This window comes from Mangifera indica, chromosome 7 (assembly GCF_011075055.1).
Source record: "Mangifera indica cultivar Alphonso chromosome 7, CATAS_Mindica_2.1, whole genome shotgun sequence".
In the NCBI taxonomy this organism is placed as follows: Eukaryota; Viridiplantae; Streptophyta; class Magnoliopsida; order Sapindales; family Anacardiaceae; genus Mangifera; species Mangifera indica.
Window position 1 is genome coordinate 12,801,830 of NC_058143.1, and position 25,545 is coordinate 12,827,374.

Genomic DNA, 25,545 nt, shown 5'->3' on the forward strand with positions numbered 1-25,545 from the left:
ATACCTTAATTTTCAATTGAAAAACAAGTAAGATGAAAAATATTTTTTAAAAAATATATTGGTAACAAGATAACAACTTGAAAAAAATAATTTCATTAATTAATTTCATAATTTGACCACATGAAAATCATAATATATTATTAAAATATAAAATATTTTAGAAAAATATACAAAACAAATATTTAACAACATGGTAGTGTTAGTGTGTGAAATTCCATATTTTTAAGCATTTAATTTCCTTGATTTGTGATATTTAATTTGTTAATTATTTGATTAATTGTTTGTTTTAGGAAATTGGGCATTAATTGCATTATTATGAGAAAAGATGCAAAATAAAAGGAATTTAGAGTTGTCACGTATCAAGACAGAATGACGGCAAAATACATACGAGATGGCTGATTGTGGAAAGGAGAAAATCGCGCTATTTATTGAGAAATTCACAATTGAAGACTTAATTAACAATTGGAGGAAGTTTAGGTCCTTTGGATGATATTTGGCACAAAAATATTACTCAATGACTGAAGCAGACTTGGCAGTATAAAAAGGACAATTGCTCTCTGTTTTAGGGTTTTTTTTAGTTTTTTTAGCATCATTTTCTTTCAGAAAGAAAGACAGCCGCAACTCTTCGCTAGTTCTTTTTCAATTAGGATAGAATTTTTATTTTAATTTTCTGTGAAGCCATAAACATAAACATGAGTGGCTAACTCTTTTCTTTAGTCGAGTAATCAGGATCATAGTTCTACGACGATTGTGAGATCTTCTTTACCCGTTCTTTTCTTTTAAATATTTAATTTATTCCTGATTTTATTTATTGTTGTTTTGTTCAATTAAATAGGAGACGTCTTATTTATTTTGGATTAAAAACAACTTTGCTAGATTAAATTATTGAATCCGTATTTGTTTGATGGTTTAATCATAAGTGGCTGACTAGCATGCTTGGTGAAGTAGAATAACTATTGTATGTTAGTGGAATAGGTTAATCTAATTTAAACAAAAACAGCGTATGTGTTTTGTTGATTAGAATCGGTGGCTTTTCTAATTCTTAATTATGTTTTCAATTTAAATTCTAAGATCGTATCTAGAACTGATTGAAAAACAAGAGAAGTAATTAAAGAACGTTTCTTAATTACCAACACCTAAGGAAAAGCAGAACAACGAGCGTCTTGATGTTTCATAACCGGTTTATTTAAAAGGAAAAATTAATCTTTTTATCGATGATCAATTGAATTGAACCATACCTGAATTACTTGGCTAGAACTCGTCTTATTATTATTTCAATCTAGTTTTCTGATTACTTTGATTATTTAATTCTGAATTAATTTATTTTTGTTTACTCGTACGATTCGAAACAACAAAATCCCTCTTGCTTTATTTTGTTATATTTCAGATAAATAACCCAATTTCTGTGGATACGACTCTACTTGCATTATCTACAAGTTTTCATTGAGAGAGTAGAAAATTTTATTTTTGGTGGATTCGACACCCACCAAATTTTGGCGCCGTTGCCGGGGATTGGTGTTAATAATTTGTCTGAAATTTTTTTTTTAAAATTTTTGTTTAATTTTTTTTATGACCCGTTTGAACCCTGCAGGAGAACTTCAGTTTGATTCTGAAATTGAGAAGACTGCGAGACAACTCCGCAAGGAAACTAAATTAAGTAAAGCTTCTTCTTCTTCATCTTTTGGAATTAATTTAGGAGAGGATTTAACAAATACGAGAGTAGCAGCAATGGCCGAACGAGAGCTTACTTTGAGGGAGATGGCTATACCTGTCATCAATCAACAACCTCTGTGCATTGCCTATCCAAACATCGATGCCAATTTTGAACTCAAATCAGGTTTGATCCATTTATTGCCTACTTTCCGAGGATTATCAGGTGAGGACCCTCATAAACATTTGAAAGAATTTCATGTTGTTTGTTCCACTATGAAACCACAAGGGGTAAGTGAAGAGCAAATTAAACTGCGTGCTTTCCCTTTCTCTTTAACTGATAAGGCTAAGGATTGGCTATATTATTTACCATCAGGTTCTATCAATAGTTGGGATGAGCTTAAAAGACAATTTTTAGAAAAATTCTTTCCTGCTTCTAGGGCCACCTCAATTAGAAAAGAAATATGTGGGATTAGGCAATATAGTGGGGAGACACTTTATGAGTATTGGGAGAGGTTTAATCAGCTGTGTGCCAGTTGTCCCCATCATCAAATTTCTGATCAGCTATTAATTCAATATTTTTATGAAGGTTTATTGTTGTCTGATAGGAATTTGATCGATGCAGCAAGTGGTGGAGCTTTGGTTAATAAAACTTTAACAGAAGCAAAAAGATTGATCTCAACAATTGCCGCCAATACTCAGCAATTTGGCATTAGACAGGATGTAACTGTGAGAAAGGTTAATGAGGTAAGCAATAATAATCCTCTTGAGCAAAGACTTGATAAACTCACCTCCTTGTTAGAAAAATTTGTAGTGAATCACCAACAAGTGAAGGCTTGCGGCATCTGTTCGAATGTGGAGCACTCTACAGACGCATGCCCCACACTTCAAGAGGACACACGTGAGGATGTTAATGCCGTAGGGGGTTATCAGAACCAAAAGAGGTATGATCCGTACTCGAATACCTATAATCCGGGATGGAAAGATCACCCGAATTTTAGTTATGGCCAAAAGAACAATAACTTCCAACAGCCTGGATACCAAAATAGGCCGCCCCCTCCTCAAGCGTTTAATCCAACACCCCAACCTCAACCGAAAGGTATGTCTCTTGAACAAATTGTTACTGCACTTGCTAATAATACACAACAATTTCAACAGGAGACAAGGGCTAGCATTCAGAATCTAGAAAATCAAGTAAGCCAATTGGCTACTGTTGTGGGAAGATTGGAGACTCAGAATTCTGGTAGATTGCCATCTCAGATTGTGGTGAATCCAAAGCAAGATGCAAATTTTACTGAGAATATCAATGCAATCACCCTGCGGAGTGGTAAAGAATTGAAGGATCCTGAAAAGAAGACCCCAAAATATGCAAAAGAAAAGGAGATCGAATGCGAAATTGAGCCCAAAGAATCCCAAAAATTGTCACCTCCTGTAGAGAAGTGCATGCCACCTTCTATGGTCATTCCACCTCCTTTCCCAAGCCGACTTGCAAAGAACAAAAAGGAACAACAAGAACAAGAGATCCTTGAAGTCTTCCGTAAGGTTGAGGTAAATATTCCCCTTTTAGATGCTATTAAACAAGTCCCTAGATATGCTAAATTCCTTAAGGAATTATGCACGTCAAAAAGAAAACTAAAAGGGGATGAAAAAGTGCATGTCAGTGAGAATGTTTCGGCCGTTCTTCAAAGAAAATTGCCTCAAAAGTGTAAGGATCCAGGTATGTTCACAATCCCTTGCAAGATTGGTAATGTTAAAGTTCAGAAAGCTATGATAGATCTAGGAGCATCCATTAATGTCATGCCTAGCTCAATTTATCATTCTTTAAATGTAGGACCTTTAAAACCCACCGGTGTAATAATCCAATTAGCTGATAGGTCCAATGCATATCCTGAAGGGGTGTTAGAGGATGTTCTTGTTCAAGTTAACGAATTGATTTTTCCTGCTGACTTTTATGTGCTTGACATGGAAGATGATAATTCATCTAAATCAGTCCCAATTTTGCTAGGAAGACCTTTTCTTAAGACATCTAGAACAAAAATCGATGTTTCAGAAGGTACTTTAACTATGGAATTTGATGGTGAAGTAATTAGATTCAATATTTATGAAGCCATGAGATTCCCTAGTGATGTCAATTCAGTTTTTGTTGTTGATGTAATCGATTCCCTAGCTCAACAAATTTTTGAGTTGCAGGATTCTGATAATTTGAAGGTTGTCCTTAATAAAGGACTTAACACAAGAACATTGCAGAGAATTCAGCAGAAGCTTGTGGTAGATGACGGATTGAGTGATACGGTTTATGAGCTAGAACCATTCGAAACAACCAGGTATGATGTTTCTTATATTTCTTTACCCGTATCTAACTCAAAATTACTTCCATCAATTATGCAGGCACCTGAATTGGAACTTAAGCCTTTGCCAAGCCATCTCAAATATGTATATTTGGGAGATAATGAGACCCTTCCTGTGATAATTTCTAACAAACTCACTCTTCTTGAGGAAGAAAAACTCATTAGAGTCCTTAGAGATTACAAGGAAGCCATCGGATGGACCATCGCAGACATTAAGGGTTTGAGCCCATCACTTTGTATGCATAGAATCTTGCTAGAGGAGAACACTAAGCCTTCGAGGGAAGCTCAAAGAAGGTTAAATCCTCCAATGATGGAAGTTGTGAAGAAAGAAATAATAAAGCTCTTGAATGCCGGTATGATCTATCCTATTTCAGATAGTGATTGGGTAAGTCCAGTACAGGTAGTACCTAAGAAAACCGGTTTCACTGTTCAAAAGAACGATAATGGTGAGTATGTTCCTATTAGAGTTCAAAATGGATGGAGGGTTTGTATTGACTATAGAAAATTGAATGCTTCTACTAGAAAAGATCATTTCCCTATACCTTTTATTGATCAAATGTTAGAAAGATTAGCTGGTCAATCTCACTATTGTTGTCTTGATGGATATTCAGGTTTTAACCAAATTCCAGTTGCTCCCGAGGATCAAGAGAAGACGACATTCACATGTCCCTTTGGTACTTTTGCATATAGACGTATGCCTTTTGGACTTTGCAATGCCCCAGCCACTTTTCAGAGATGTATGGTTAGTATATTTTCAGATTATGTGGAGAATATCATAGAGGTATTTATGGATGACTTTACTGTTTACGGTAATTCATTCGAATCTTGTTTAAATAATCTGATTAAAATTTTGAAAAGGTGTATTGAAACAAACCTTGTGTTAAATTATGAAAAATGTCACTTTATGGTTGATCAAGGTTTGATATTAGGGCATATAGTGTCTTCTAAAGGGATAGAGGTAGATAAGTCAAAAATTGATTTGATTAAATCCTTACCTCACCCAACTTGTGTTCGGGAAGTGCGTTCTTTTCTTGGACATGCAGGTTTTTATAGGAGATTTATCAAGGATTTTTCAAAAATTGCCCAACCGCTTTCAAGACTACTACAAAAGGATGTCCAATTCGAGTTTGATGGAGAGTGCAAGAAAGCTTTTGATCAGCTGAAGGAACACCTAATTTCTGCGCCGATTGTTCAGCCACCCAATTGGGAATTACCTTTTGAGATTATGTGTGATGCTAGCAATTATGCTATAGGCGCTGTTTTAGGCCAGAAAAGTGGAAAAATTTCTTGTGTGATTTATTATGCTTCAAGAACTCTTGATAATGCTCAAAGAAATTATTCCACAACTGAAAAAGAATTGTTGGCAGTAGTTTTTGCTTTAGAAAAGTTTCGCTCTTATTTATTAGGCACTAAAGTAATTGTTTATTCTGATCATGCAGCTCTAAAGTATTTGCTTTCTAAGAGGGAATCAAAGCCGAGGCTAATTAGATGGATACTATTGCTGCAGGAATTTGATTTGGAGATTCGAGATAGAAAGGGAGCCGAAAATTCTGTGGCTGATCATCTAAGTCGATTGGTGACTGACGAAGACCCTATGCCTCTCCAAGATGCTTTTCCAGATGAGAATCTCTTTCACTTAAATAGTATTACACCTTGGTATGCTGATATTGTTAATTATGTGGTCACTAAGTCATTGCCAAATGATCTCACTAGAGCCCAAAAAGAAAAAATTAAAAGTGATTCTAAGTACTATATATGGGATGATCCGTATTTATGGAAGCAATGTTCTGACCAATTAATTCGCAGGTGTGTACATGATAGTGAAATCCAATCTATCTTGGAGTTTTGCCATTCTTATGCATGTGGGGGTCACTTTGGCCCGAAAAGAACAGCACGAAAGGTTCTAGAATGTGGGTTATATTGGCCTACTCTGTTTCGAGATGCATACATGTTTTGTAAGTCTTGTGCTAATTGTCAAAAGAGTGGGAATTTAGGACATAGGGATCAAATGCCATTGAACCCAATTTTGGTTTGTGAAATTTTTGATATTTGGGGAATTGATTTTATGGGTCCTTTTCCATTATCTTTTGGTAATTCTTATATTCTTTTAGCTGTTGATTATGTTTCTAAATGGATTGAAGCTAAGGCAACAAGAGCTGATGATGCTAAAACTGTTGTAGGATTTGTCAAGACTTACATTTTTTCCAGGTATGGAACACCAAGAGCCATTATAAGTGATCGTGGAACCCATTTTTGTAATCGGGTCATAGAGGCATTACTTAAGAAGTACAATGTCACTCACCGAGTCTCCACCGCATACCATCCGCAAACGAGTGGACAAGTCGAAGTTTCAAATAGGGAGATTAAGTCTATACTTGAGAAAACGGTAAATCCAAATAGAAAGGATTGGAGCCTTCGCTTGGATGATGCCTTATGGGCTTATAGAACTGCATACAAGACTCCAATAGGTATGTCTCCTTATCGCTTAATATTTGGTAAATCTTGTCATCTCCCAGTTGAATTGGAACACAGGGCCTATTGGGCAATCAAGCAATGCAATACGGACTTGAATGAGGTAGGTAATCATAGGAAGTTACAACTTCAAGAATTAGAGGAAATCAGAAATAATTCCTATGAAAATTCCCGGATTTATAAAGAAAAGACTAAACTTTTCCATGATAAAATGATTTCTAGGAAAACCTTTCATGTTGGACAAAAAGTACTCCTATATCATTCTAAACTTAAATTGTTTCCGGGAAAATTACAATCTCGTTGGATTGGTCCTTTTGTTGTCACTAATGTATTTTCTCATGGTGCAGTTGAAATTCAAAGTACCTCTACCAATAAAATTTTTAAGGTTAATGGGCATCGTCTAAAACCTTATTATGAAGGATTTCAGGCTTACAATGTAGAGGAAATATCTTTGGCTCCCTCGAATTGATGAATTGGCTGTGTCTAGCCAAAGACGTTAAAGAAAGGCGCTTATTGGGAGGCAACCCAATTGATTTTTTTTTTTCATTATTTTTAATCATTTTATGTCTTTAATTAAGGTTTAAATTAAAAAAAAAAACCCAAAAAAAAAAAACCAAAAGAAAAAAAAAAAAAAAGAGCAAATTTCATTTTTGTGTCTTTTCTTTTATTTTTCTAATCTCTTTTCCTCCCTATTCAATTTCTTTTCATCTCTACAGGCCCAAATTAAATGTCGACAGCTTCAATCACTCTTTCGTTGCACTAACACCTATTCAGGGAAGTCCTCTTAACTTTCATTTCATTCTTTCTTTTATATGTGAGCTTCAATTTTTCTACATTGAGGACAATGTATAGATTAGGTGTGGGGGAGGGAATGCATAATTTTTCAATCTCTTTGGAACCCTTGACTCTCTTGAAAGCTGTCTTAGAATTTGCTTTAAGTTAGTATGCATTATTGGTTCAAGTTTGAATGCATGAAAAAGGCGAGTATGATTAGTGATTTTACTTCAAATGTTTCGAGTATCTCATTGATTTTAATGATTGAATTGAATGAAAATGTGCAAGGTTTGCTACAAGTTGAACACTAATGTGAGCTTTTGAGCCCATGAGCATTTCATTACACTTTGCTCTAATTATCTTCTTTGTTGAGTGTTTATCAAACATGGCTTGTTATTCTAGAATTTGCTCTGTTATGCATTTCGAGACCACATTTTTTTGAATTCATGCATTAAGATGATAAAGGCATTTAGGATTAACCACTTCGAAACTCTTAAAAAGCCATCCATAGCTATATTTTCTAGTAGATAGCCAATTTTGAGCCGAATCCCTTTTCTTTGTTTTAACCCATAAATATTTACCCTTAAGCCTTTTGTTTTATCTTGTTTACCCTTGTATCAAGATATTGTGAGAGTGAATTGCATGATAAAGAACCTAATGGGTAGATGGGTAGATATAAGGAGTGAAAAAAAAAAAAAAAAATTGATTGAAAAAAAAAAAGAGGCGATGAAAAAAAAAAATTTTAATTAAAAAAAAAAAAAAAAAAAGAAGATATTCATCCCTATGTATTGAATAGGAAGTTTGGACAAGTGAAGTATCCATAATTGTATAGAAAAGAAGTTCAATTATTCCTACATGTTGCAAATTAAATTTAAAAAAAAAAAAAAAATCCTTGCAGAAGGGATGAGTTTCACTGAAAAAAAAAAAAAAAAGAGGAAGAGAGAAGTGTGGTTGAAGGAGTTATTTTCGTTATTCTTTAAATATCATGTAAGGGAACTCACTCATATCTTGATTTTTACACCTATATTTTCCTTCTTTTTCCTACCTTCACCTAAACCCCATTACAACCCTGCTTAAGACCCTTTGATTTTCGCATTGTATTCATATTTATTAGTGGTGGAGATATGATATATGAGCAAACTTATGGTAATGACTTGTTATGTTTTGATCTGAGAGCTAAATGAAACCCTAAACACTTTGAGAGTATAGAGTGAAACCAATGTGAGGATGTTGAATCTTGTTTCATTTGATTTTAATGAGATTGTTGGGATTGATGAGATGCTTATGTTTTTCCAAAAATTCATGCTATAAAGACTTGTGCTCTTGATTGTTGTTTTGGACTTGGGTTTCTAATGCATCTTAACTTTGAGTTATTTGAGGATGTACTGAAAGGAGGGAAAAGGGTGAAGAAGAGACTGATTGATGTTTGCTTGAGGGCAAGCAAAGGAATGGTGTGGGGGAATTTGTTAGTGTGTGAAATTCCATATTTTTAAGCATTTAATTTCCTTGATTTGTGATATTTAATTTGTTAATTATTTGATTAATTGTTTGTTTTAGGAAATTGGGCATTAATTGCATTATTATGAGAAAAGATGCAAAATAAAAGGAATTTAGAGTTGTCACGTATCAAGACAGAATGACGGCAAAATACATACGAGATGGCTGATTGTGGAAAGGAGAAAATCGCGCTATTTATTGAGAAATTCACAATTGAAGACTTAATTAACAATTGGAGGAAGTTTAGGTCCTTTGGATGATATTTGGCACAAAAATATTACTCAATGACTGAAGCAGACTTGGCAGTATAAAAAGGACAATTGCTCTCTGTTTTAGGGTTTTTTTTAGTTTTTTTAGCATCATTTTCTTTCAGAAAGAAAGACAGCCGCAACTCTTCGCTAGTTCTTTTTCAATTAGGATAGAATTTTTATTTTAATTTTCTGTGAAGCCATAAACATAAACATGAGTGGCTAACTCTTTTCTTTAGTCGAGTAATCAGGATCATAGTTCTACGACGATTGTGAGATCTTCTTTACCCGTTCTTTTCTTTTAAATATTTAATTTATTCCTGATTTTATTTATTGTTGTTTTGTTCAATTAAATAGGAGACGTCTTATTTATTTTGGATTAAAAACAACTTTGCTAGATTAAATTATTGAATTCGTATTTGTTTGATGGTTTAATCATAAGTGGCTGACTAGCATGCTTGGTGAAGTAGAATAACTATTGTATGTTAGTGGAATAGGTTAATCTAATTTAAACAAAAACAGCGTATGTGTTTTGTTGATTAGAATCGGTGGCTTTTCTAATTCTTAATTATGTTTTCAATTTAAATTCTAAGATCGTATCTAGAACTGATTGAAAAACAAGAGAAGTAATTAAAGAACGTTTCTTAATTACCAACACCTAAGGAAAAGCAGAACAACGAGCGTCTTGATGTTTCATAACCGGTTTATTTAAAAGGAAAAATTAATCTTTTTATCGATGATCAATTGAATTGAACCATACCTGAATTACTTGGCTAGAACTCGTCTTATTATTATTTCAATCTAGTTTTCTGATTACTTTGATTATTTAATTCTGAATTAATTTATTTTTGTTTACTCGTACGATTCGAAACAACAAAATCCCTCTTGCTTTATTTTGTTATATTTCAGATAAATAACCCAATCTCTGTGGATACGACTCTACTTGCATTATCTACAAGTTTTCATTGAGAGAGTAGAAAATTTTATTTTTGGTGGATTCGACACCCACCAGGTAGTTAAACCAATCACAATATTAATTTCTATCCAATAATCTTTCAAACACATTTAAGTAAAAAACTATATTAATATTTTGTTAAAATTATCAACAAAACACAAAAAATATATATACATAGCAATTGTTTGCTTATATTGATTTGAATGCAATTGTTTGCTTTATTAATACCTCAGACTCTTTAGTTTGGTCAAATAAATGGGAATATTTTAACAATAATGGAAGGGTATTCAATGGTTTCTTCAAAATAAAAAAGGCCAAACGACTATTTTCCACCCAAGGTTTAGCGTTTTCTCAAATGTCCCCCCTTTAACTATGGAAACACCAAACACCCACTCATGGCCGGTTAGATTTAACAGAACCCTAACGCCTAAAAATTTTATCTCTTTTTGCCCCCCTAAACTTTAAAAACTAATATTTTTCCCTAGCCGAAGTTTTAAAAAACCGCAGTTTCACCCTAGGGTTTGGTTTTGAAATCTCCGACGACCTCTCTAGCTCCGTTGCCGATGGTCTCTCCCTCCCGAAGCAACCTCTCCTTCCGGCGATATCTTTCCTCCCATTTGGAGGTCTGATCGACGCCCGAAGACGCCGTGGGAGACGAAGAACTTCGTCGGGAAGACGAAGTTCTTCATCTTCCTAGACGAAGACGACGGCTTCGTCTTCGTCTGGGAAGACGAAGAACTTCGTCTCCCACGACGTCTCCGGGCACCGATCGGACCTCCAAATGGGAGGAAGATATCACCGGAAAGAGAGGTTGCTTCGGGAGGGCCGTCGGCAACGGAGCCGAAGAGGTCGCCGGAGATTTCAAAACCAAACCCTAGGGTGAAACTGCGGTTTTTTAAAACTTAGGCTGGGGAAAAATGTTAGTTTTTAAAGTTTAGGGGGGCAAAATTATTTCTATTTTAGTTTATTTTTAATATTATAACGAAAATGACGATTTTACCCTTACCACTGTTAGGGTTTTGTTAAATCTAACCGGCCATGGGTGGGTGTTTGGTGTTTCCATAGTTAAAGGGGGACATTTAAGAAAACGCTAAACCTTGGGTGGGAAATAGTCGTTTGGCCAATAAAAAATGTATGCAAAAGAAAGACTCAAGATTTGAGGCTTGAACTCCCAATTAACGCCTTTTGGGTCAATCAAGCAATGCCATGTGCATTTGCTACCAAGTTTAACTAGCATAGTGTCAATTCAATTCTAACTATGCTATCATTATTGTCCTTTTAATCTAAACCTTACATATGTATCCGTCATAGTGGTTCTCTAGATTCTGCCTCATGATTTTTTCAAACTTAGCCTAACTCTCTTTCTATATAAATACATTAACCCCTTCATGCATTCAAAACAACAAGAGCTAAGCTAAGCAAAGTACACTTTCTTACTTAGTTCTCAAGGTATTACAGAAGCAAATTCAGCATTCATATTGTGATAATGGGTAGCAACAAGCAAAAGAAAGGCTTCTCCCTTCTCGGCATGTTCAAATCAAGGAGGTCTAGAAGATCTTGTGATGATTATGCATGGGAGGATAACACAGAAAGTGGGAAAAGGGTGTGGCCTAGCGATGAAGACAAAGGTTCTTGGGTTGCTGAGCCTGGTATTGACAGGAAAGCTCAAGATTTCATTGCCAAAGTCCGCGCGAATCGCTTCTCGGAATCTTAACATGCTGTTTATCAATCTGGAGCTGCAATTGGGAAAGCTTGAACATCATATCAGATATAGCTACTTTCATTTACTTGTCAAGTGTCATATCAGTTTATTAATTTCTTGTATGTCTTTCTTATTTCTTCACATCTCTCTTAACATTTCTCTGTAGAAAATGGTGTGCCTAGTTTATTTGAAATTGTGAGCAATTGATGCATATATACCAATAAAGTTGGGTGAATTTTAGCCCTTGTTATTGCAAGTGTTATATCTTTCAGATTTCATCATTGCTTCCTTTCGAAGTTACTATAAATTTCAAAGAGTAATCCATGATTTGTAAGCTGCAATGGTAAAGTTGAATGAATTTGAGCCCCTCTTATTGAAATTTAGCATTTTTCTTATTTCTTTGTCTCTTCACTTCAAAGTTACTGTAATTTTCGAAGAACGATCCATGGTTTGGCCTGCAGTATATTTCCAAGTATATAAGCAGCAATGGTAAAGTTGAATTAATTTGAGCCCTTGTAACTTCAAGCATATGTTATCGACTGCATCATTTCTTCGCTTTGAAGTTTGTTTTCAAAGAGTCATTCGTGGTTAAACTGCTTCCGGTTCGGGAATCTTACAATATTCATAATTTCCAACAAGAAAATATATAAATATGAAAATAGAAGGATATTTTTATAAATACCAAATCTTATAAAAAAATACAACCTATATTTCTTTGTTTTAAAAATAGTTAGTATGAAATCAGAGTTAAGGCTTGAAATTGCAAAGGAAAAATAAAACATAAAATTAATTTTTAATCAATTAAAAAATAAAGGAAAGAAATGCATTTCTTTTTCTAAAATGCGTTACAATTTTTTTATATTTCCAAACACCCTGAAATGTTTTGTACTAGTTCCAAGGTATTTCAAAAACAAAAACGTTCTAGAAATGCAGGTGCGTTTCTGTGCTTCTTAGTAGATTGGTCATCCGTGCACAAATATTACCGTAAAAATATATTATTTAGAAGATTACTAGGTATAAATGATTACTATGTTTGATAAAATTTGATAGGTATAAATAATTATTGTGTTTGGTTAAAGGTAATAAAAGATTACTGGTAAATTATTTTACTTAAATGCCTTTGAATATAATTATTTTTAAATATTTTTTATATTATTTGTCATATTAATTAAAAATAAATTTATTTTTATCTCAAAAAATAAATCAATAATAATTTTTCTATAATAAACTCAAGATTACCCCAGTAATCTTTAAATACCTAAGGTGAAAGTGGTAATCAGATTACCACCTATATAATTTGTCACGTCAGCATTGGTAATAGAAGATTACTGTAATCTTTTATTACTGATAAACTAAACAAAGGAATAAAAGATAGATTACCAAGGTAATCATAAAATCCCCTAACCAAACGCACCATAATTGTCAATATTTTCTCCATCATTTTATAACCAGCTGAATAACTCTATAATATTGGCTCGGCAAAGTAAAAACTGCAAAAGTACTGATTTTCAGACGCCCCATATGAGAAGTTTTAGTCTGTTTTTGGGATTCCAGATTCGATTATTTTGTGTTTCTTACTATGAATGGTTGAAGCTCTTTTAAACATCTATTCAAAGAAATATTATACAAAAGTGAAATTGATGCCAGGGCATTGTTGAAGTTGTTCACCTTTATGTATAGCTGGATTAAAGGATGACCATCTATGTTCATGCTTTTCTGAAAATCACTTATCAGCTTCTCTTTAGAAGAGCTGTATTATGTGATGCCTTAATTATTCTAGTGATGATTTTCAGCCCTCCAAAGTTCTTGTTTTCGACTCCATTACGAGAATTAAATACAATTGTTTTCTACTCCACAGTACAATTGGATGTACAGTGGGAAAAAAGTCTCACTCGCCAAATCAATGGTTGTTAATTAAATAAATTATAATAATTAAAACTCTTCATTAGTACACTACTTCAAAAGTAAGCAACTCTTTGCATCCATAATACATGGAGTAGTTTATAATAAATTATAATAATTGGAGGCACAATGATTGTACAAGAATTAGGGTAACATTTACGTAAGATTGCACAAGTAGGCACAAATGAGAATGTGTGACACCCCTAAAAAATTCTCACATCGACAAAATATAGAAAAGATGTTAAGTTTATATGCGTATTCCACAACGTTTGTGCTACTAAGGTAAAATTGGTTAAATAGCCTATGAACTTGACACATTTTGAATTGTAAAACCCAAACAAAGATGTATTATGTGTTCAAAATAAACAATATCTTGACAGGTTATTTGGACCAAGATGTTATGGTATGAATGTATATAACTGAACTTGGAAAGACGATAAATTTTGCAACTTCAAAATTGATGCAAAGTTAATAGATTCTGTAGGAAGAAATTTCTGGTTCAATTTACTTGTAATATGAAACCTCCACCAGTCTAAGATGAACTTTAAGTTACAGGCATTTAGAATTTTAGTACTTTACGGATAGCAAGAATTATACCTATGCTAGTAATGTATGGTGTACTTTGGTCACTAAAAATTAGTAGTTTCTTCAAGTTGAAAGGAAGGTTGTGTGTAAAATATCAGGTTGAAGGTCTAGATCAACAGCCACCAGAAGATTTCTATAGTTAAAAGCGAAGGTGGGAATCTTGTTGAATGTACAGTCAAAACCTCGAAATGTGAATTGAAGCCCACCAAATGAGGCTTAGAGACTTCTGACCAATCTTCTACCACATTGGACTACCTTTTCTTGATTTGAATCGGCTAAATCCCCTGCATTGATCGCTCCATGGTTTCTACTTGCACACCGCGGAAAATTAAGTACATTTAGAACAAAAGTAATCCTCAATAGGCAGAACAAGCAGACAGATTGACTCAGTATGGCAGCAATGACTGGTATTCTATGCTGCAGATACATGTATTCATATTCCTCAGAATTTAATAAATTGATCGGCTTCTCAATAGGGTACCTTATAAATAAACAACGTTTTAGCAGACATATCCCCAAGATTTCCAAGATAATAACATATCAATAAGCAAATCAAATGGCGGAAACCACACATGGTTACTCATTTATTATTGATTTCTTAACTTCTGTCAGTCTTGCAGGATGCAGATGAACTTCTACAATTTGGTGCTTCTTCTGCAGCCGGTTGGATCTTTCAGTTTATACTAAATATTGCCGCATTCTGTTCTTTAATATTTATTGCATTTTGTACACATGTACTATGTCCAAACTTAGCAATACACAGGGCAATACCTGTCACATTTATTGTGTAACATGTATGCAATCAAATTTGATGATATATAACACTTGTAACGGAGTGTTTCCGATCAAAACTTCAATAAATTTTGATTCTATTGTTAAACATTCAATGCAGCGAAACTGATCAGTCCGTTTCTGTTGTACAACAATGAGATTAACTTATGTGTTTGGATCATTGTGGACAAAAATTTTGATCTGATATAGATTGGATCTTAATCAGAAATACTGCAAATTTGCGCCTGTGATTCAATTAACATTATTAGGAATAAGAAAGAAGTAGCCAAGCTTCCAGGGGACTAAAAGAGTACAACCAATATATGATAACAACAAGATCTAAAAACAAGCAACAAATTAAATCCCTTGAGAAGAACACGAACCAATGAATCAAACACAATTTTTCTTAAGAGAAATATGCATTGGACCAAAGAGAAATGTGGTTGGTATCCCCAAATGGCAATATCATATCCTCCCCACCAAATGCTACATTCTCTGGTGGGCTCATCAAGTCCATAAACCACTGCTCTTCTGCGTTGCATCACTTTCATCTCAAAACCACCCCTCTCTGCCTGCTGAGAGCTCTTTCCAATGCTCGAAGGCTCTGGCGCCACAGCCTGAGAATGTGCTACCATCCCGTTCAAAGTGGCCACCCTCTTGTGAATGTCCCTCAAGTGTTGGTCAATCAAGTCTCCAATATCATTAAAGTCCAGAATGTTTCAAACCATGGAGGCTCCTCCCATTGAGGCCTTGGAACATACCTCAGTCATCTCCCTTTCGCAGTTATGTTTCCGCTGCTTCTTCAGCTGTTTATTCCCTTTTCCAATCCTTTGCTAGAGAAAACTATGCTGATTCATCGTCTTCTGGCTCTGCTCCATCTCAGGCATCTTCTTGAACTGTGATCAAACTCTTTGGACTCCCAAAGGGGAAGGCCAAATCTCAGGGTGGGAGTCATAGGGACTAAGAATGATGGCACAAGCATCAATCTCACAGAGAGTACGAAGCTTACTCACCTTCTTCATTAGACCCTTCTTTCTTTTTTTGAAGGTTGCTTTTCTTGCAGAATCACTGCTGTCAAGTGCAAGTTTCACCTTCTTTCTTGTCATCACTCAACACCAAACAAAGAAAACAACAAGAAATATAAAAGCTTTGCCGTGCTTTTTCTTGCACATTACAAGATTTTATACATGCTATATATAGATGTGAAAAGATACCAAACTTATTAATACAAGATGATGGATTTTATGGGGATGGATTTTATGATGACTCTGCTTGATGAAAAATTTGAAGAAATTTTGAGGAATGCTCAAATCATTGTAATTAAATTACATGATATGATATAATCTGAGAGTAGTGATGTCAAGATGGCAATTTAACTGAGAGGATTGAAATTGGTTGGTTGGTGAAAGTTCATTCTTTAGTTTCTTTCATATCAAACATTATTATAGAATGATTTTGACTTTTTTTGGAGACAATGGAAATATGTACGTTCAATTCTATTACTCGAGAAGAAGCATCAATGCTTCTAGACACTCAAGGACCAGAGAAGAAGCATATGGGACTGGAGATCGACACTCGAGAAGGATCAGAGAAGAAGCATCGACGAAGGACGCTGCTTCTTTGTTAAATCCTTCATTGATGCTTTTCTTTGCAGCAACCGGATTCCATTGAGTCACCAGATTCTAGTGGACCACCTAAAAAATTGAAACCCAAGAGGGGAGTATGCAGCTTTTCAAAGTTTAATCATGAGGAAAAATTGTTAGTTATTTATATTAAGGGAGGAAATGATATAAATTTTTAAAGTTTCAAAATTTAGTGATAAAATAACAATTTTACCTTTGTCTCTACTAGAAAATATTAACAGAAGTTAGTGTATAGGTGGATGTTTAAGTTTTTAAACTACCGCGATTGTACTTTTAATATGATGCTAAAACTTGAGTAGAAAATAATCCTTTGGCGTAAAACATATTAAAGGGAGTACCTATTGTTGGTTTTAAAATAGGCCAAAACACTTATTCCCACCCAAGATTTAGTGTATTCTCAAATTCTTACTCGTGAAGATTAAAAAATACAAATACTTATCTGTCATTCAATTTTTGTTAAAATTGTTAGTTAAATAAAAGGTAAAACGGTATTTTGATAATATTATTAAGAAATAACATAATTTATTATACTCCCTCTTTCCCCAAGTTTTAAAAACTAACAATTTCACCCCTTATGTAAAGTTTTCTAATTTTAAAAAGTCACATTTTCTTCCCCTCTCAAACCTAGGATTTTTTCCTTGTCCAAACGAAACTCTTCATATGGACAACAACACATCTAAACAAATCGTTTGGATTTATCAAATCCAAATGAATACTGTAAAATAATAGAGAGAGATAACAACGGTTTAGGGTGGAAAGATGAGGTCTTCAAAGACGAAAATGGTAGTTGGAGATGTGAGGAAAAAAACCTATATTTGAAAAGAAAATACGACTTTTTAAAATTAAAAAATTTTAAATAAGGATGAAATTATTAGTTTTTAAAACCTAGAGAGAAAAATACAATAAATTATATATTTTTTCAATATTATTGTTAAAATGATGATTTATCAAGATATTTAATTAAAAATTTTAATATAAATTAGATAACAAGTGGGTATTTAGGGTTTTAAAACTTTGTGGATAGGAGTTTGGGAATACACTTAAACTTGGGTGGGAATAAGTCTTTGGCCTTTAAAATATTATTTTATAATATTATTGTTAGTATTAAAATTGAAATCAATGGAGTAATGTTTCATCAAGCTGAAAAATCATCTGTTCAAGTAACCATTTATTTTTCAAAAACATAAAATAAATAATTAAAATGATGATGTATACATGAATCAAACTTTTGGCCCAGTTTTTGTGGCTGCGAAACCAACCCATTAGGGGCAGTCTTTTACAAGCCCATGAAGCAAGGAAATTTATAAATCGCATTTGAACCCCAAAATTTTTTTGTTCAACAGGATTTTGCACTAATGGGCCTCGTGTGTGCCTACTCATTCAAAAATGCTCGACGGCTGTTTGACTAAAGAAAATAAAAAATTATTTTTTATTATTAAGATTATTTTATTTTTATATTACTAATTCTATTTTATAAATTAAATTATTACTAAAATAATCTTCAATTTATTATAATTCTATTCTTATTATTAATTTTTAAAAATAAAAACACACTTATTTTTAATTAATATAACAATAAACATAAATAATATTTTAAAATAATTACACTAAAAATATTTAAGTAAAATAATATTTTAACACTTTTTTATTACATCCAATTAAATACAATTATTATTTATGTTTATTAATATTTATCAATATAATAATAATTTATATCAAATAATTTTTTTAATAATTTATTTTTTTAATAATTTTAAAAATAAAATATTACCTAAGTAAGACGTTTTTAGAGATAAACTCAAAAAGAGAGCCCCACTTCACACTTATATAGGTGACTTGGTCTAGTATATACTGCAATTATACACACCATCCATTAGGAATATGAAATTCATCAAGAGTTTTACATTTAACCTCTCATTTAATAATTTTTGAATTTGTGTGCTCTGTTTTTTGTTTTAGCTTGTGGTGGACAATTGAAAATTGATTTGTTATCAGTGTTTATTATCCAATGGGGGAGGATAGATTTAAAATTTCAGAGATTTTTCTTTGTTTCTGATAAAAATTGGAGATATGTGAATATTATTGTACTTTTAATTTTGGTTCCTTTATTTGGTCATGAGAAAGATAGAAAATGTAAGGAAAATTTGAATTTAACATTGTGAACTTGTGATGGTCTATTTGATTTAATGAGAACAGGCCAAATGACTATTTCCCACCCAAGGTTTGATGCAAACCCAACTTTTCACTTGATAACTATCAAAAATCTAAATATTCATCCATCTGTTAAATTTCATTATTCCTGTCAAAGGTAAAATCTTTATTTAAAAATTTTATTTAAACTCATAATTGAGGATAACCCAGAATTTTTGAAATGTTTATTTTTCCATCCTAACCTCATATTTTCCAAGTTTAAAAACTGACTTTTTCCCCTTCAAGTCTAGGGTTTTAAACCCTCATCTTTTTTCTCATTCAGTTGCACCTCCAAATTTTTAAAATTTCAGTTGCACCCCAATCTTCCTTTCTCCTTATCTCCAATGACAATTCACCACTAGCAGTTGTCGATCTCTCCCTCCAACCTTATTAGTCGCTCTCTCTTCCCACTCTGACTATCTTCGTTAAAGACGAAGACAAAGATGAAAACTCATCAGATGAGTCTTCATCAGACAAAGACCAGTCGTCTTTATTTGAGATAAAGACGGTCGGAGAGGGGAGGGAGAGTGGTCGAGAGGGGGACAGTCAATTGTCAGGTGTCAAAGATCAAATCTGAAAACTGAAGGAGAGAGAAGGGGTGAAACTAAAATTTTTAAAAAGTTGGGGGTGATTGTAATCCAAACAAGATGGGGGGTTTAAAACCCCAGACTTGGGAAAGTCAATTTTTAAACCTAGAAAATATGAGATTAAAGGGCAAAAACAAACATTTTAAAGCTTTAAGGTAATTCAAAATATGAGTTTAAATAAAATTTTTAAATGATGATTTTACTTCTAACGGTAACCGTAAAATTTAACAAACAGTTAGATATTTAAATTTTTAATAATTAGAGAGTGAAAAGTTGGGTTTGTATCAAACCTTAGGTGAGAAATAGTCTTTTGGCTCTTGAAAAGCGAAAAACCATCGGTAAACAAAGCAATGGCCCAATTGATTCTTTTTTTTTATTTTTGTGTAAATATTAAATAAGGAAAATATTTTTGTTCCCTTGAACTTTAGGTTGAGAATTGGGATATAGCTTCGCATCTTTGAACTTCATATTGTATTCTTTAAATATTATTCTTTGCATCTTATTGTTTCCATCTTTTGTCTCAGATGCGTTATGGGCATCCCTTCTCAATTGAATACTCATTTGCCAAGTTGTTAACAAAAGATTTTGGAAAAAAAAAAAACTGAAAAAAGGATTAATTTTTAAATTAACAAAAAAAATACTAATAGAATTAGACGACAAATAAGTAAAAATTTGTCTAGAAAATGAATTTATTAAATATATCATTTTCCTGGCAACATTAAAATGTAAAATAGTATTAAAGATAAATTTGATAAATATAATATCTACTTAGGGTACTTCTATTGTATCACACATATTTAAATAAATATTAACAAAAAATATTATAATAAAAATAAAATTATGTGTATTTATTTTGAATATACAAATGAACACATATTTATATATTTACTATGCGATTGAATGATTTCAAATTGATCAAAAGATTTATTCCCACCCAAGCTTTAGTACAAAGATAAACCCACACCGACGAGATTTTAAAAAATCAAATGTCCACCCCTCATATAGTTTAAAACACTAACAATTCCCTCCATCCAAAAGTTTGAAAAGTTCTTTTTTCCCCATTAGGGTTTCATTCCTTCCTGTCTTTCTCCAATCTCTTATTTGTCGGCACTCCTCCCACATTCCAAATGAAGATACTATTATCATTCTCCAACCACAAACTTGACAAGTCGTTGCACATAATCCAAATTTGTCGCATGCAAACACGTTCGTGGACATGTCTTCGTTGTGTTAGTGGCAGAGAATGGTCTTGATTCAAATGGACCGTTGATGAAAAGACAAAGACGAACCACTCTTCAGCCATGAATGCAATGAAGATGCGACCATGAACACGTTTGTCACATGACGAATCTAGATGATGCATGACAATCTATCATGTTCGGTTGGAGAACAGTTAGGGCTGGATTCGAGCCGAGCTGAGCTCGGCTCGGTTTATTTATGGGCGGCTTGAGCTCGACTGGAGCCGAACTCAGCTCAGCTCGAGTTCGGCTTGTTTTCGGTTCGGCTCATTTTCGGCTCAGCTCGGCTCGTTTTTAATATCAAAACGACATCGTTTTGTATATATATGATCAAAATGACGTCGTTTTGTATAAAAAAATTTAAAAAAAAAATCTACCGAGCCAGCTCGAGCTCGATCGAGCCGAGCAGAGCCCGGCTCGTTTCGGGCTCGAACCGAGCTGAGCCAAGCTCGAGCTCGAGCTGGCTCGGCTCGAGTCCAACCTTAAGAATAGTGGTCAAATCTTCATCTAAGATACAGGAGGGAGTGTCGACAGATAGGAGGTTAGTCAGAGAACGTCATCAGAGAAGGACGGGATGTCTAGGGGGAAATGTAATTTTTTAAACTTTTGGGTGGGGGGAATTATTAGTTTCTTAAACTAAGGAGGGAGAATGAGATAAAATTTTAGTTTTTAAATATTATTGGTTAAATGATGATTTTAACATTGTAGTTAAAAGCAAGTTTTAACAGAAATTATATAATAAATGGGCATTTGGGCTTTTGAAATCTCGCAAGTGTAAGTTTGTCTTTACACTAAACATTGGGTTAGAATAAGTCTTTTGGCCTTTTGAATTAAAAATAAAGTAACATACAATCATGTGTTGATACATACAAATGTATACTTATTTGTGCACTTAAAGTTGGTATACATAATATTGCTTTATAGTAATTCTAAACTCTACTAAAATTAAATCACTCTTTAAAAAAAAAAATAAGTAGTGTTATGCATATAAACAATATGCACAACTTTGTATACAAACAATGATATATAATTATGTCATTAATTAATTTTAAATTAGAGATAAAATAGTATTTAACCATATGATAATATGTCATTATTAGTACACAAAGTTTTATTGAAAAAAAAAAACTTTCATGAGATAGTCCAGTCTCATTTAACACAAACATTTACATGTTTGGATTAGGAGTAGATTTGATCTGAACTCTACAAGCTTGGATCAATGTTTAATCCAAATATGCCAAGTTCAAGTAGGAGTATTTCCAATTTGAGATTAAGTCAAGCCAACTTGACTAAACTGAGTTGCTAAAAATTTGTTGACAAATTGATTATTTTTTTGACAACTTTTCAATTTCTTTAATAAATTTTTATCTTCTTTGATGACTTTTCTTTTTCACTAGCATTTTTTTTCTTCTTTTTCATCTTTGACAAGACTTTTTTTTCCCTCTACGATGGTTTCTCTGACACACTCATTGTCTATCAAATGAATCAAGTTTAAGCTTGAACTAGTCATTCTAGATTTTAATCAAGCTCAAATTAACTTTTACTTGGATTCAACTCAACTCAAATCCATTCTTGAAAAGACAATACAAATTAGTGTCTTTTATAAGCAATGGATTGTAGATGTATACACATCCAAATAATATGAAAGATTTTGGAAGCTTGTCAAAATCCATATCTTAACAGTAGAAATATGAATTAGAATCTTTTTCCTACTTTGAATTTTCTTGAACTTTTAAACATCAATAAAGATTAACGAATGTGTTCTTGTTTGTATCATTTTTTTCATTTTTTGCTATCATTTTAATAGGTCAAAGGACTTATTTCTATCCAAAGTTGACTCTTTTTCCAAATTCTCACCTATTATCTTTGAAAAAGTCAAATACTCATCTATAAGCTATTAGGTTTGTTAGTTTTAGTGGTAAAATCGTTATTTTACCAGTAATATTAAAAATATATTAAAATTTTATCTTCTTTTTCCCCCCAAACCTTAAAAACTAACAATTTTCCCTCATGTCAAGTTTTAAAAAGTGACATTTTCCCTCCAGGGTTTAATTTTCATTCTTTGTCACCATCTCTAATAGTCTCTTTCTCTCCCGACACTTCCTCTCCCTCTGGAAGTCTTTCTTTCCCCATCTCTCCTCTAGTTGAGTGTGCAAGTTAAGAAGACAAAGAGTTTTGTCAAGGAAGACAACACATCATCTTCATAGAAGAAGACGCTCATCTTTGTCTGGGAAGACGATGCTTCATCTTCCCAAATGAAGTTTTTCGTCTTCCCAGTTTAGACAATCAATTTGAGGGAGAGATGGATAGAGAGAGAGAGCACTAGAGAGAGAATGAGATAGCGCTGGAGAATGAAAAATAAACCCTATGGAGGAAATATTACTTTTAAAAACTTAGCATAAAGGAGAAACTGTTAGTTTTTAAGGTTTAGGAGGGAAAAAGAGATAAAATACTAAAACTAACAAATTTTATTAACTTTAATAGCACATGAAAAAGTATTTGAGATTTTAAAGATAATGAGTGGAAACTTTGGAAAAAGGGTAAACTTTGAGTGAGAATAAGTCTTTGGCCTTTTTGATATATCATTTTTATGAACCGTTACTCATATCTTATCCTTACATTATTTTAAAAAATAATGTTATATGCACAAATAATATATACAATTTTATGCATAAACAATATTATATTATCATTTGATTAGATAGTTTTAAATTAAAGATAAAACAATATTCAATCATATAGTAATATGTTATTATTTATATACAAAATTATGCACATTGATTGTACATATAACTTTATTGATTTTGATACTATAAAACTAGAAACTTTAAATATTTAACATTATTATAGTGTTATTCAACAAATGTAAATATAAAGCTACTGTCAAGCTTGCCAAATTGTATCTGAGACACCTCCAAGCCTATAAGTAGTTTGAGTTTTGTAGGATATTTTTTAAGAATAAGAATTCTAGTAGAGTTTCTCTAAAAAATAATAATCATAATAGAGTTTCCCTTAAGGGGTGTTTGATTCAAGGTAATCTATTGATTACTCCAATAATCTATATTATATTATCTTGTACTGTTAAGGATGATACAGTAGATAATATATAAGTTAATATAATTATTAACTCTACTTTAAGTATTAAAATATAACTAAGATCATCTTAATATTATTATATGTTTATTCTTATTACTTTTTAGGACAAAAATATTTTAATTTTCAGTTAAAAAATGAGTAAGATGAAAAATATTTTTTTTTTAAATATTGGTAACAAGATAACATCCTGAAAAAATAATTTCATTAATTAATTTCATAATTTGACCACATGAAAATCATAATATATTATTAAAATATAAAATATTTTAGAAAATAGACAAAACAAATATCTAACAATATCATAGTTAAACCAATCACAATATTGATGGGTGTTGAATCCACCAAAAATAAAATTTTCTACTCTCTCAATGAAAACTTGTAGATAGGGCAAGTAGAGTCGTATCCACAGAGATTGGGTTATTTATCTGAAATCTAACAAACTAAAGTAAGCGGGATTTTGTTGTTTCGAATCCTACCAATAAACAAAAATCAATTAATTCAAAATTAAATAATCAAAGCAATCAAAAAACTAAATTGAAACAATAATAAGACGAGTTCTAGCCAAGTAATTCAAGTATGGTTCAATTCAATTGATCATCGATAAAAAGATTAATTTTTTCTTTTAAATAAACCGGTTATGAAACATCGAGAAGCTCGTTGTTCTGCTTTTCCTTAGGTGTTGGTAATTAAGAAACGTTCTTTAATTACTTCTCTTGTTTTTCAATCAGTTCTAGATACGATCTTAGAATTTAAATTGAAAACAGAATTAAAAATTAGAAAAGCCACTTATTCTAATCAACAAAATATAGACGTTGTTTTTGTTTAAATTAGATTAACCTATTCAACTGTGAATTTCTCAGTAAATAACGCGATTCTCTCCTTTCCACAATCAGTCATCTCCTATGTATTTTGCCGTCATTCTGTCTTAATACGTGACAACTCTAAATTCCTTTTATTTTGTATCTTTTCTCAGAATAATGCAATTAATGCCCAATTTCCTAAAACAAGCAATTAATCAAATAATTAACGAATTAAATATCACAAATCAAGAAAATTAAATGCCGAAAAATATGAAATTTCACACACTAACAAATATTAATTTATATCCAATAATCTTTCAAGCATATTTAAGTAAAATAATATATTAATATTTTATTAATGTTATCAACAAAACACAAAAAATATATATACATAACAATTTTTTCCAAATATAATAACAATGTATATACAGTAAGATTTTAGATACTCTATTTTTATAAAAATCTTTTATTTTGGGTAGTCATAGATTATCCGAACCAAACATTCTCTTAAAGATAAAAGTCTTAGTATATAAGAATGTTATTCTCTTATCTAAGTCCTTAACAAATACATTCATTGTAACAAAAAAAAGATGAAAACGATATTGAAATAATAGTGACTTTGATAGACATAATATTGTTTTGGTTAAACCAAAATATATCCACACGTTTTTTCTCTTTATTATTAATATTGATTTGAATGCAATTGTTTGTTTTATTAATACCACACTCTCTAGTTTGGTTAAATAAATGGAAATATTTTAACAATAATGGAAGGGTATTCAATGGTTTCTTCAAAATAAAAAATGTATGCAAAAGAAAGACTCAATATTTGAGGCTTGAACTCCCAACCAATGCCCTTTGGGTCAGTCAAGCAATGCCATGTGCATTTGCTACCAAGTTTAACCAGCATAGCGTCAATTCAATTCTAACTATGTTACCATTATTGTCCTTTCAATCTAAACCTTACATATGTATCAATCATAGTGGTTCTCTCTAGATTCTGTCTCGTGATTTTTTCAAACCTAGCCTAACTCTCTTTCTATATAAATACAGTAACCCTTCATGCATTCAAAACAACAAGAGCTAA

General features: G+C 32.3%; 1 protein-coding gene and 1 pseudogene across 1 annotated transcript; one reads left to right on the forward strand and one right to left on the reverse strand.

The window, feature by feature from the left end:
• The first annotated feature begins 1,569 nt into the window (after positions 1-1,569).
• Positions 1,570-6,939, forward strand: LOC123221491. Its single transcript, XM_044644334.1, has 3 exons — positions 1,570-3,833; positions 3,888-4,482; positions 4,957-6,939. Exons 1-3 carry the CDS (start codon positions 1,570-1,572, stop codon positions 6,937-6,939), a joined length of 4,842 nt encoding a protein of 1,613 aa, XP_044500269.1.
• An 8,371-nt stretch (positions 6,940-15,310) lies between these two features.
• LOC123221492 lies at positions 15,311-16,010 on the reverse strand (annotated as a pseudogene).
• Positions 16,011-25,545: the final 9,535 nt, after the last annotated feature.

Coding starts and splice junctions, on each gene's coding strand:
- LOC123221491 (XM_044644334.1), top strand. CDS start 1,570: ATGACCCGTTTGAACCCTGCAGGAGAACTTCAGTTTGATTCTGAAATT. Junction 3,834..3,887: donor CTAGCTCAACAAATTTTTGA/GTTGCAGGATTC, acceptor ACTTAACACAAG/AACATTGCAGAGAATTCAGC. Junction 4,483..4,956: donor GAGTTCAAAATGGATGGAGG/GTTTGTATTGAC, acceptor AAAGGGATAGAG/GTAGATAAGTCAAAAATTGA.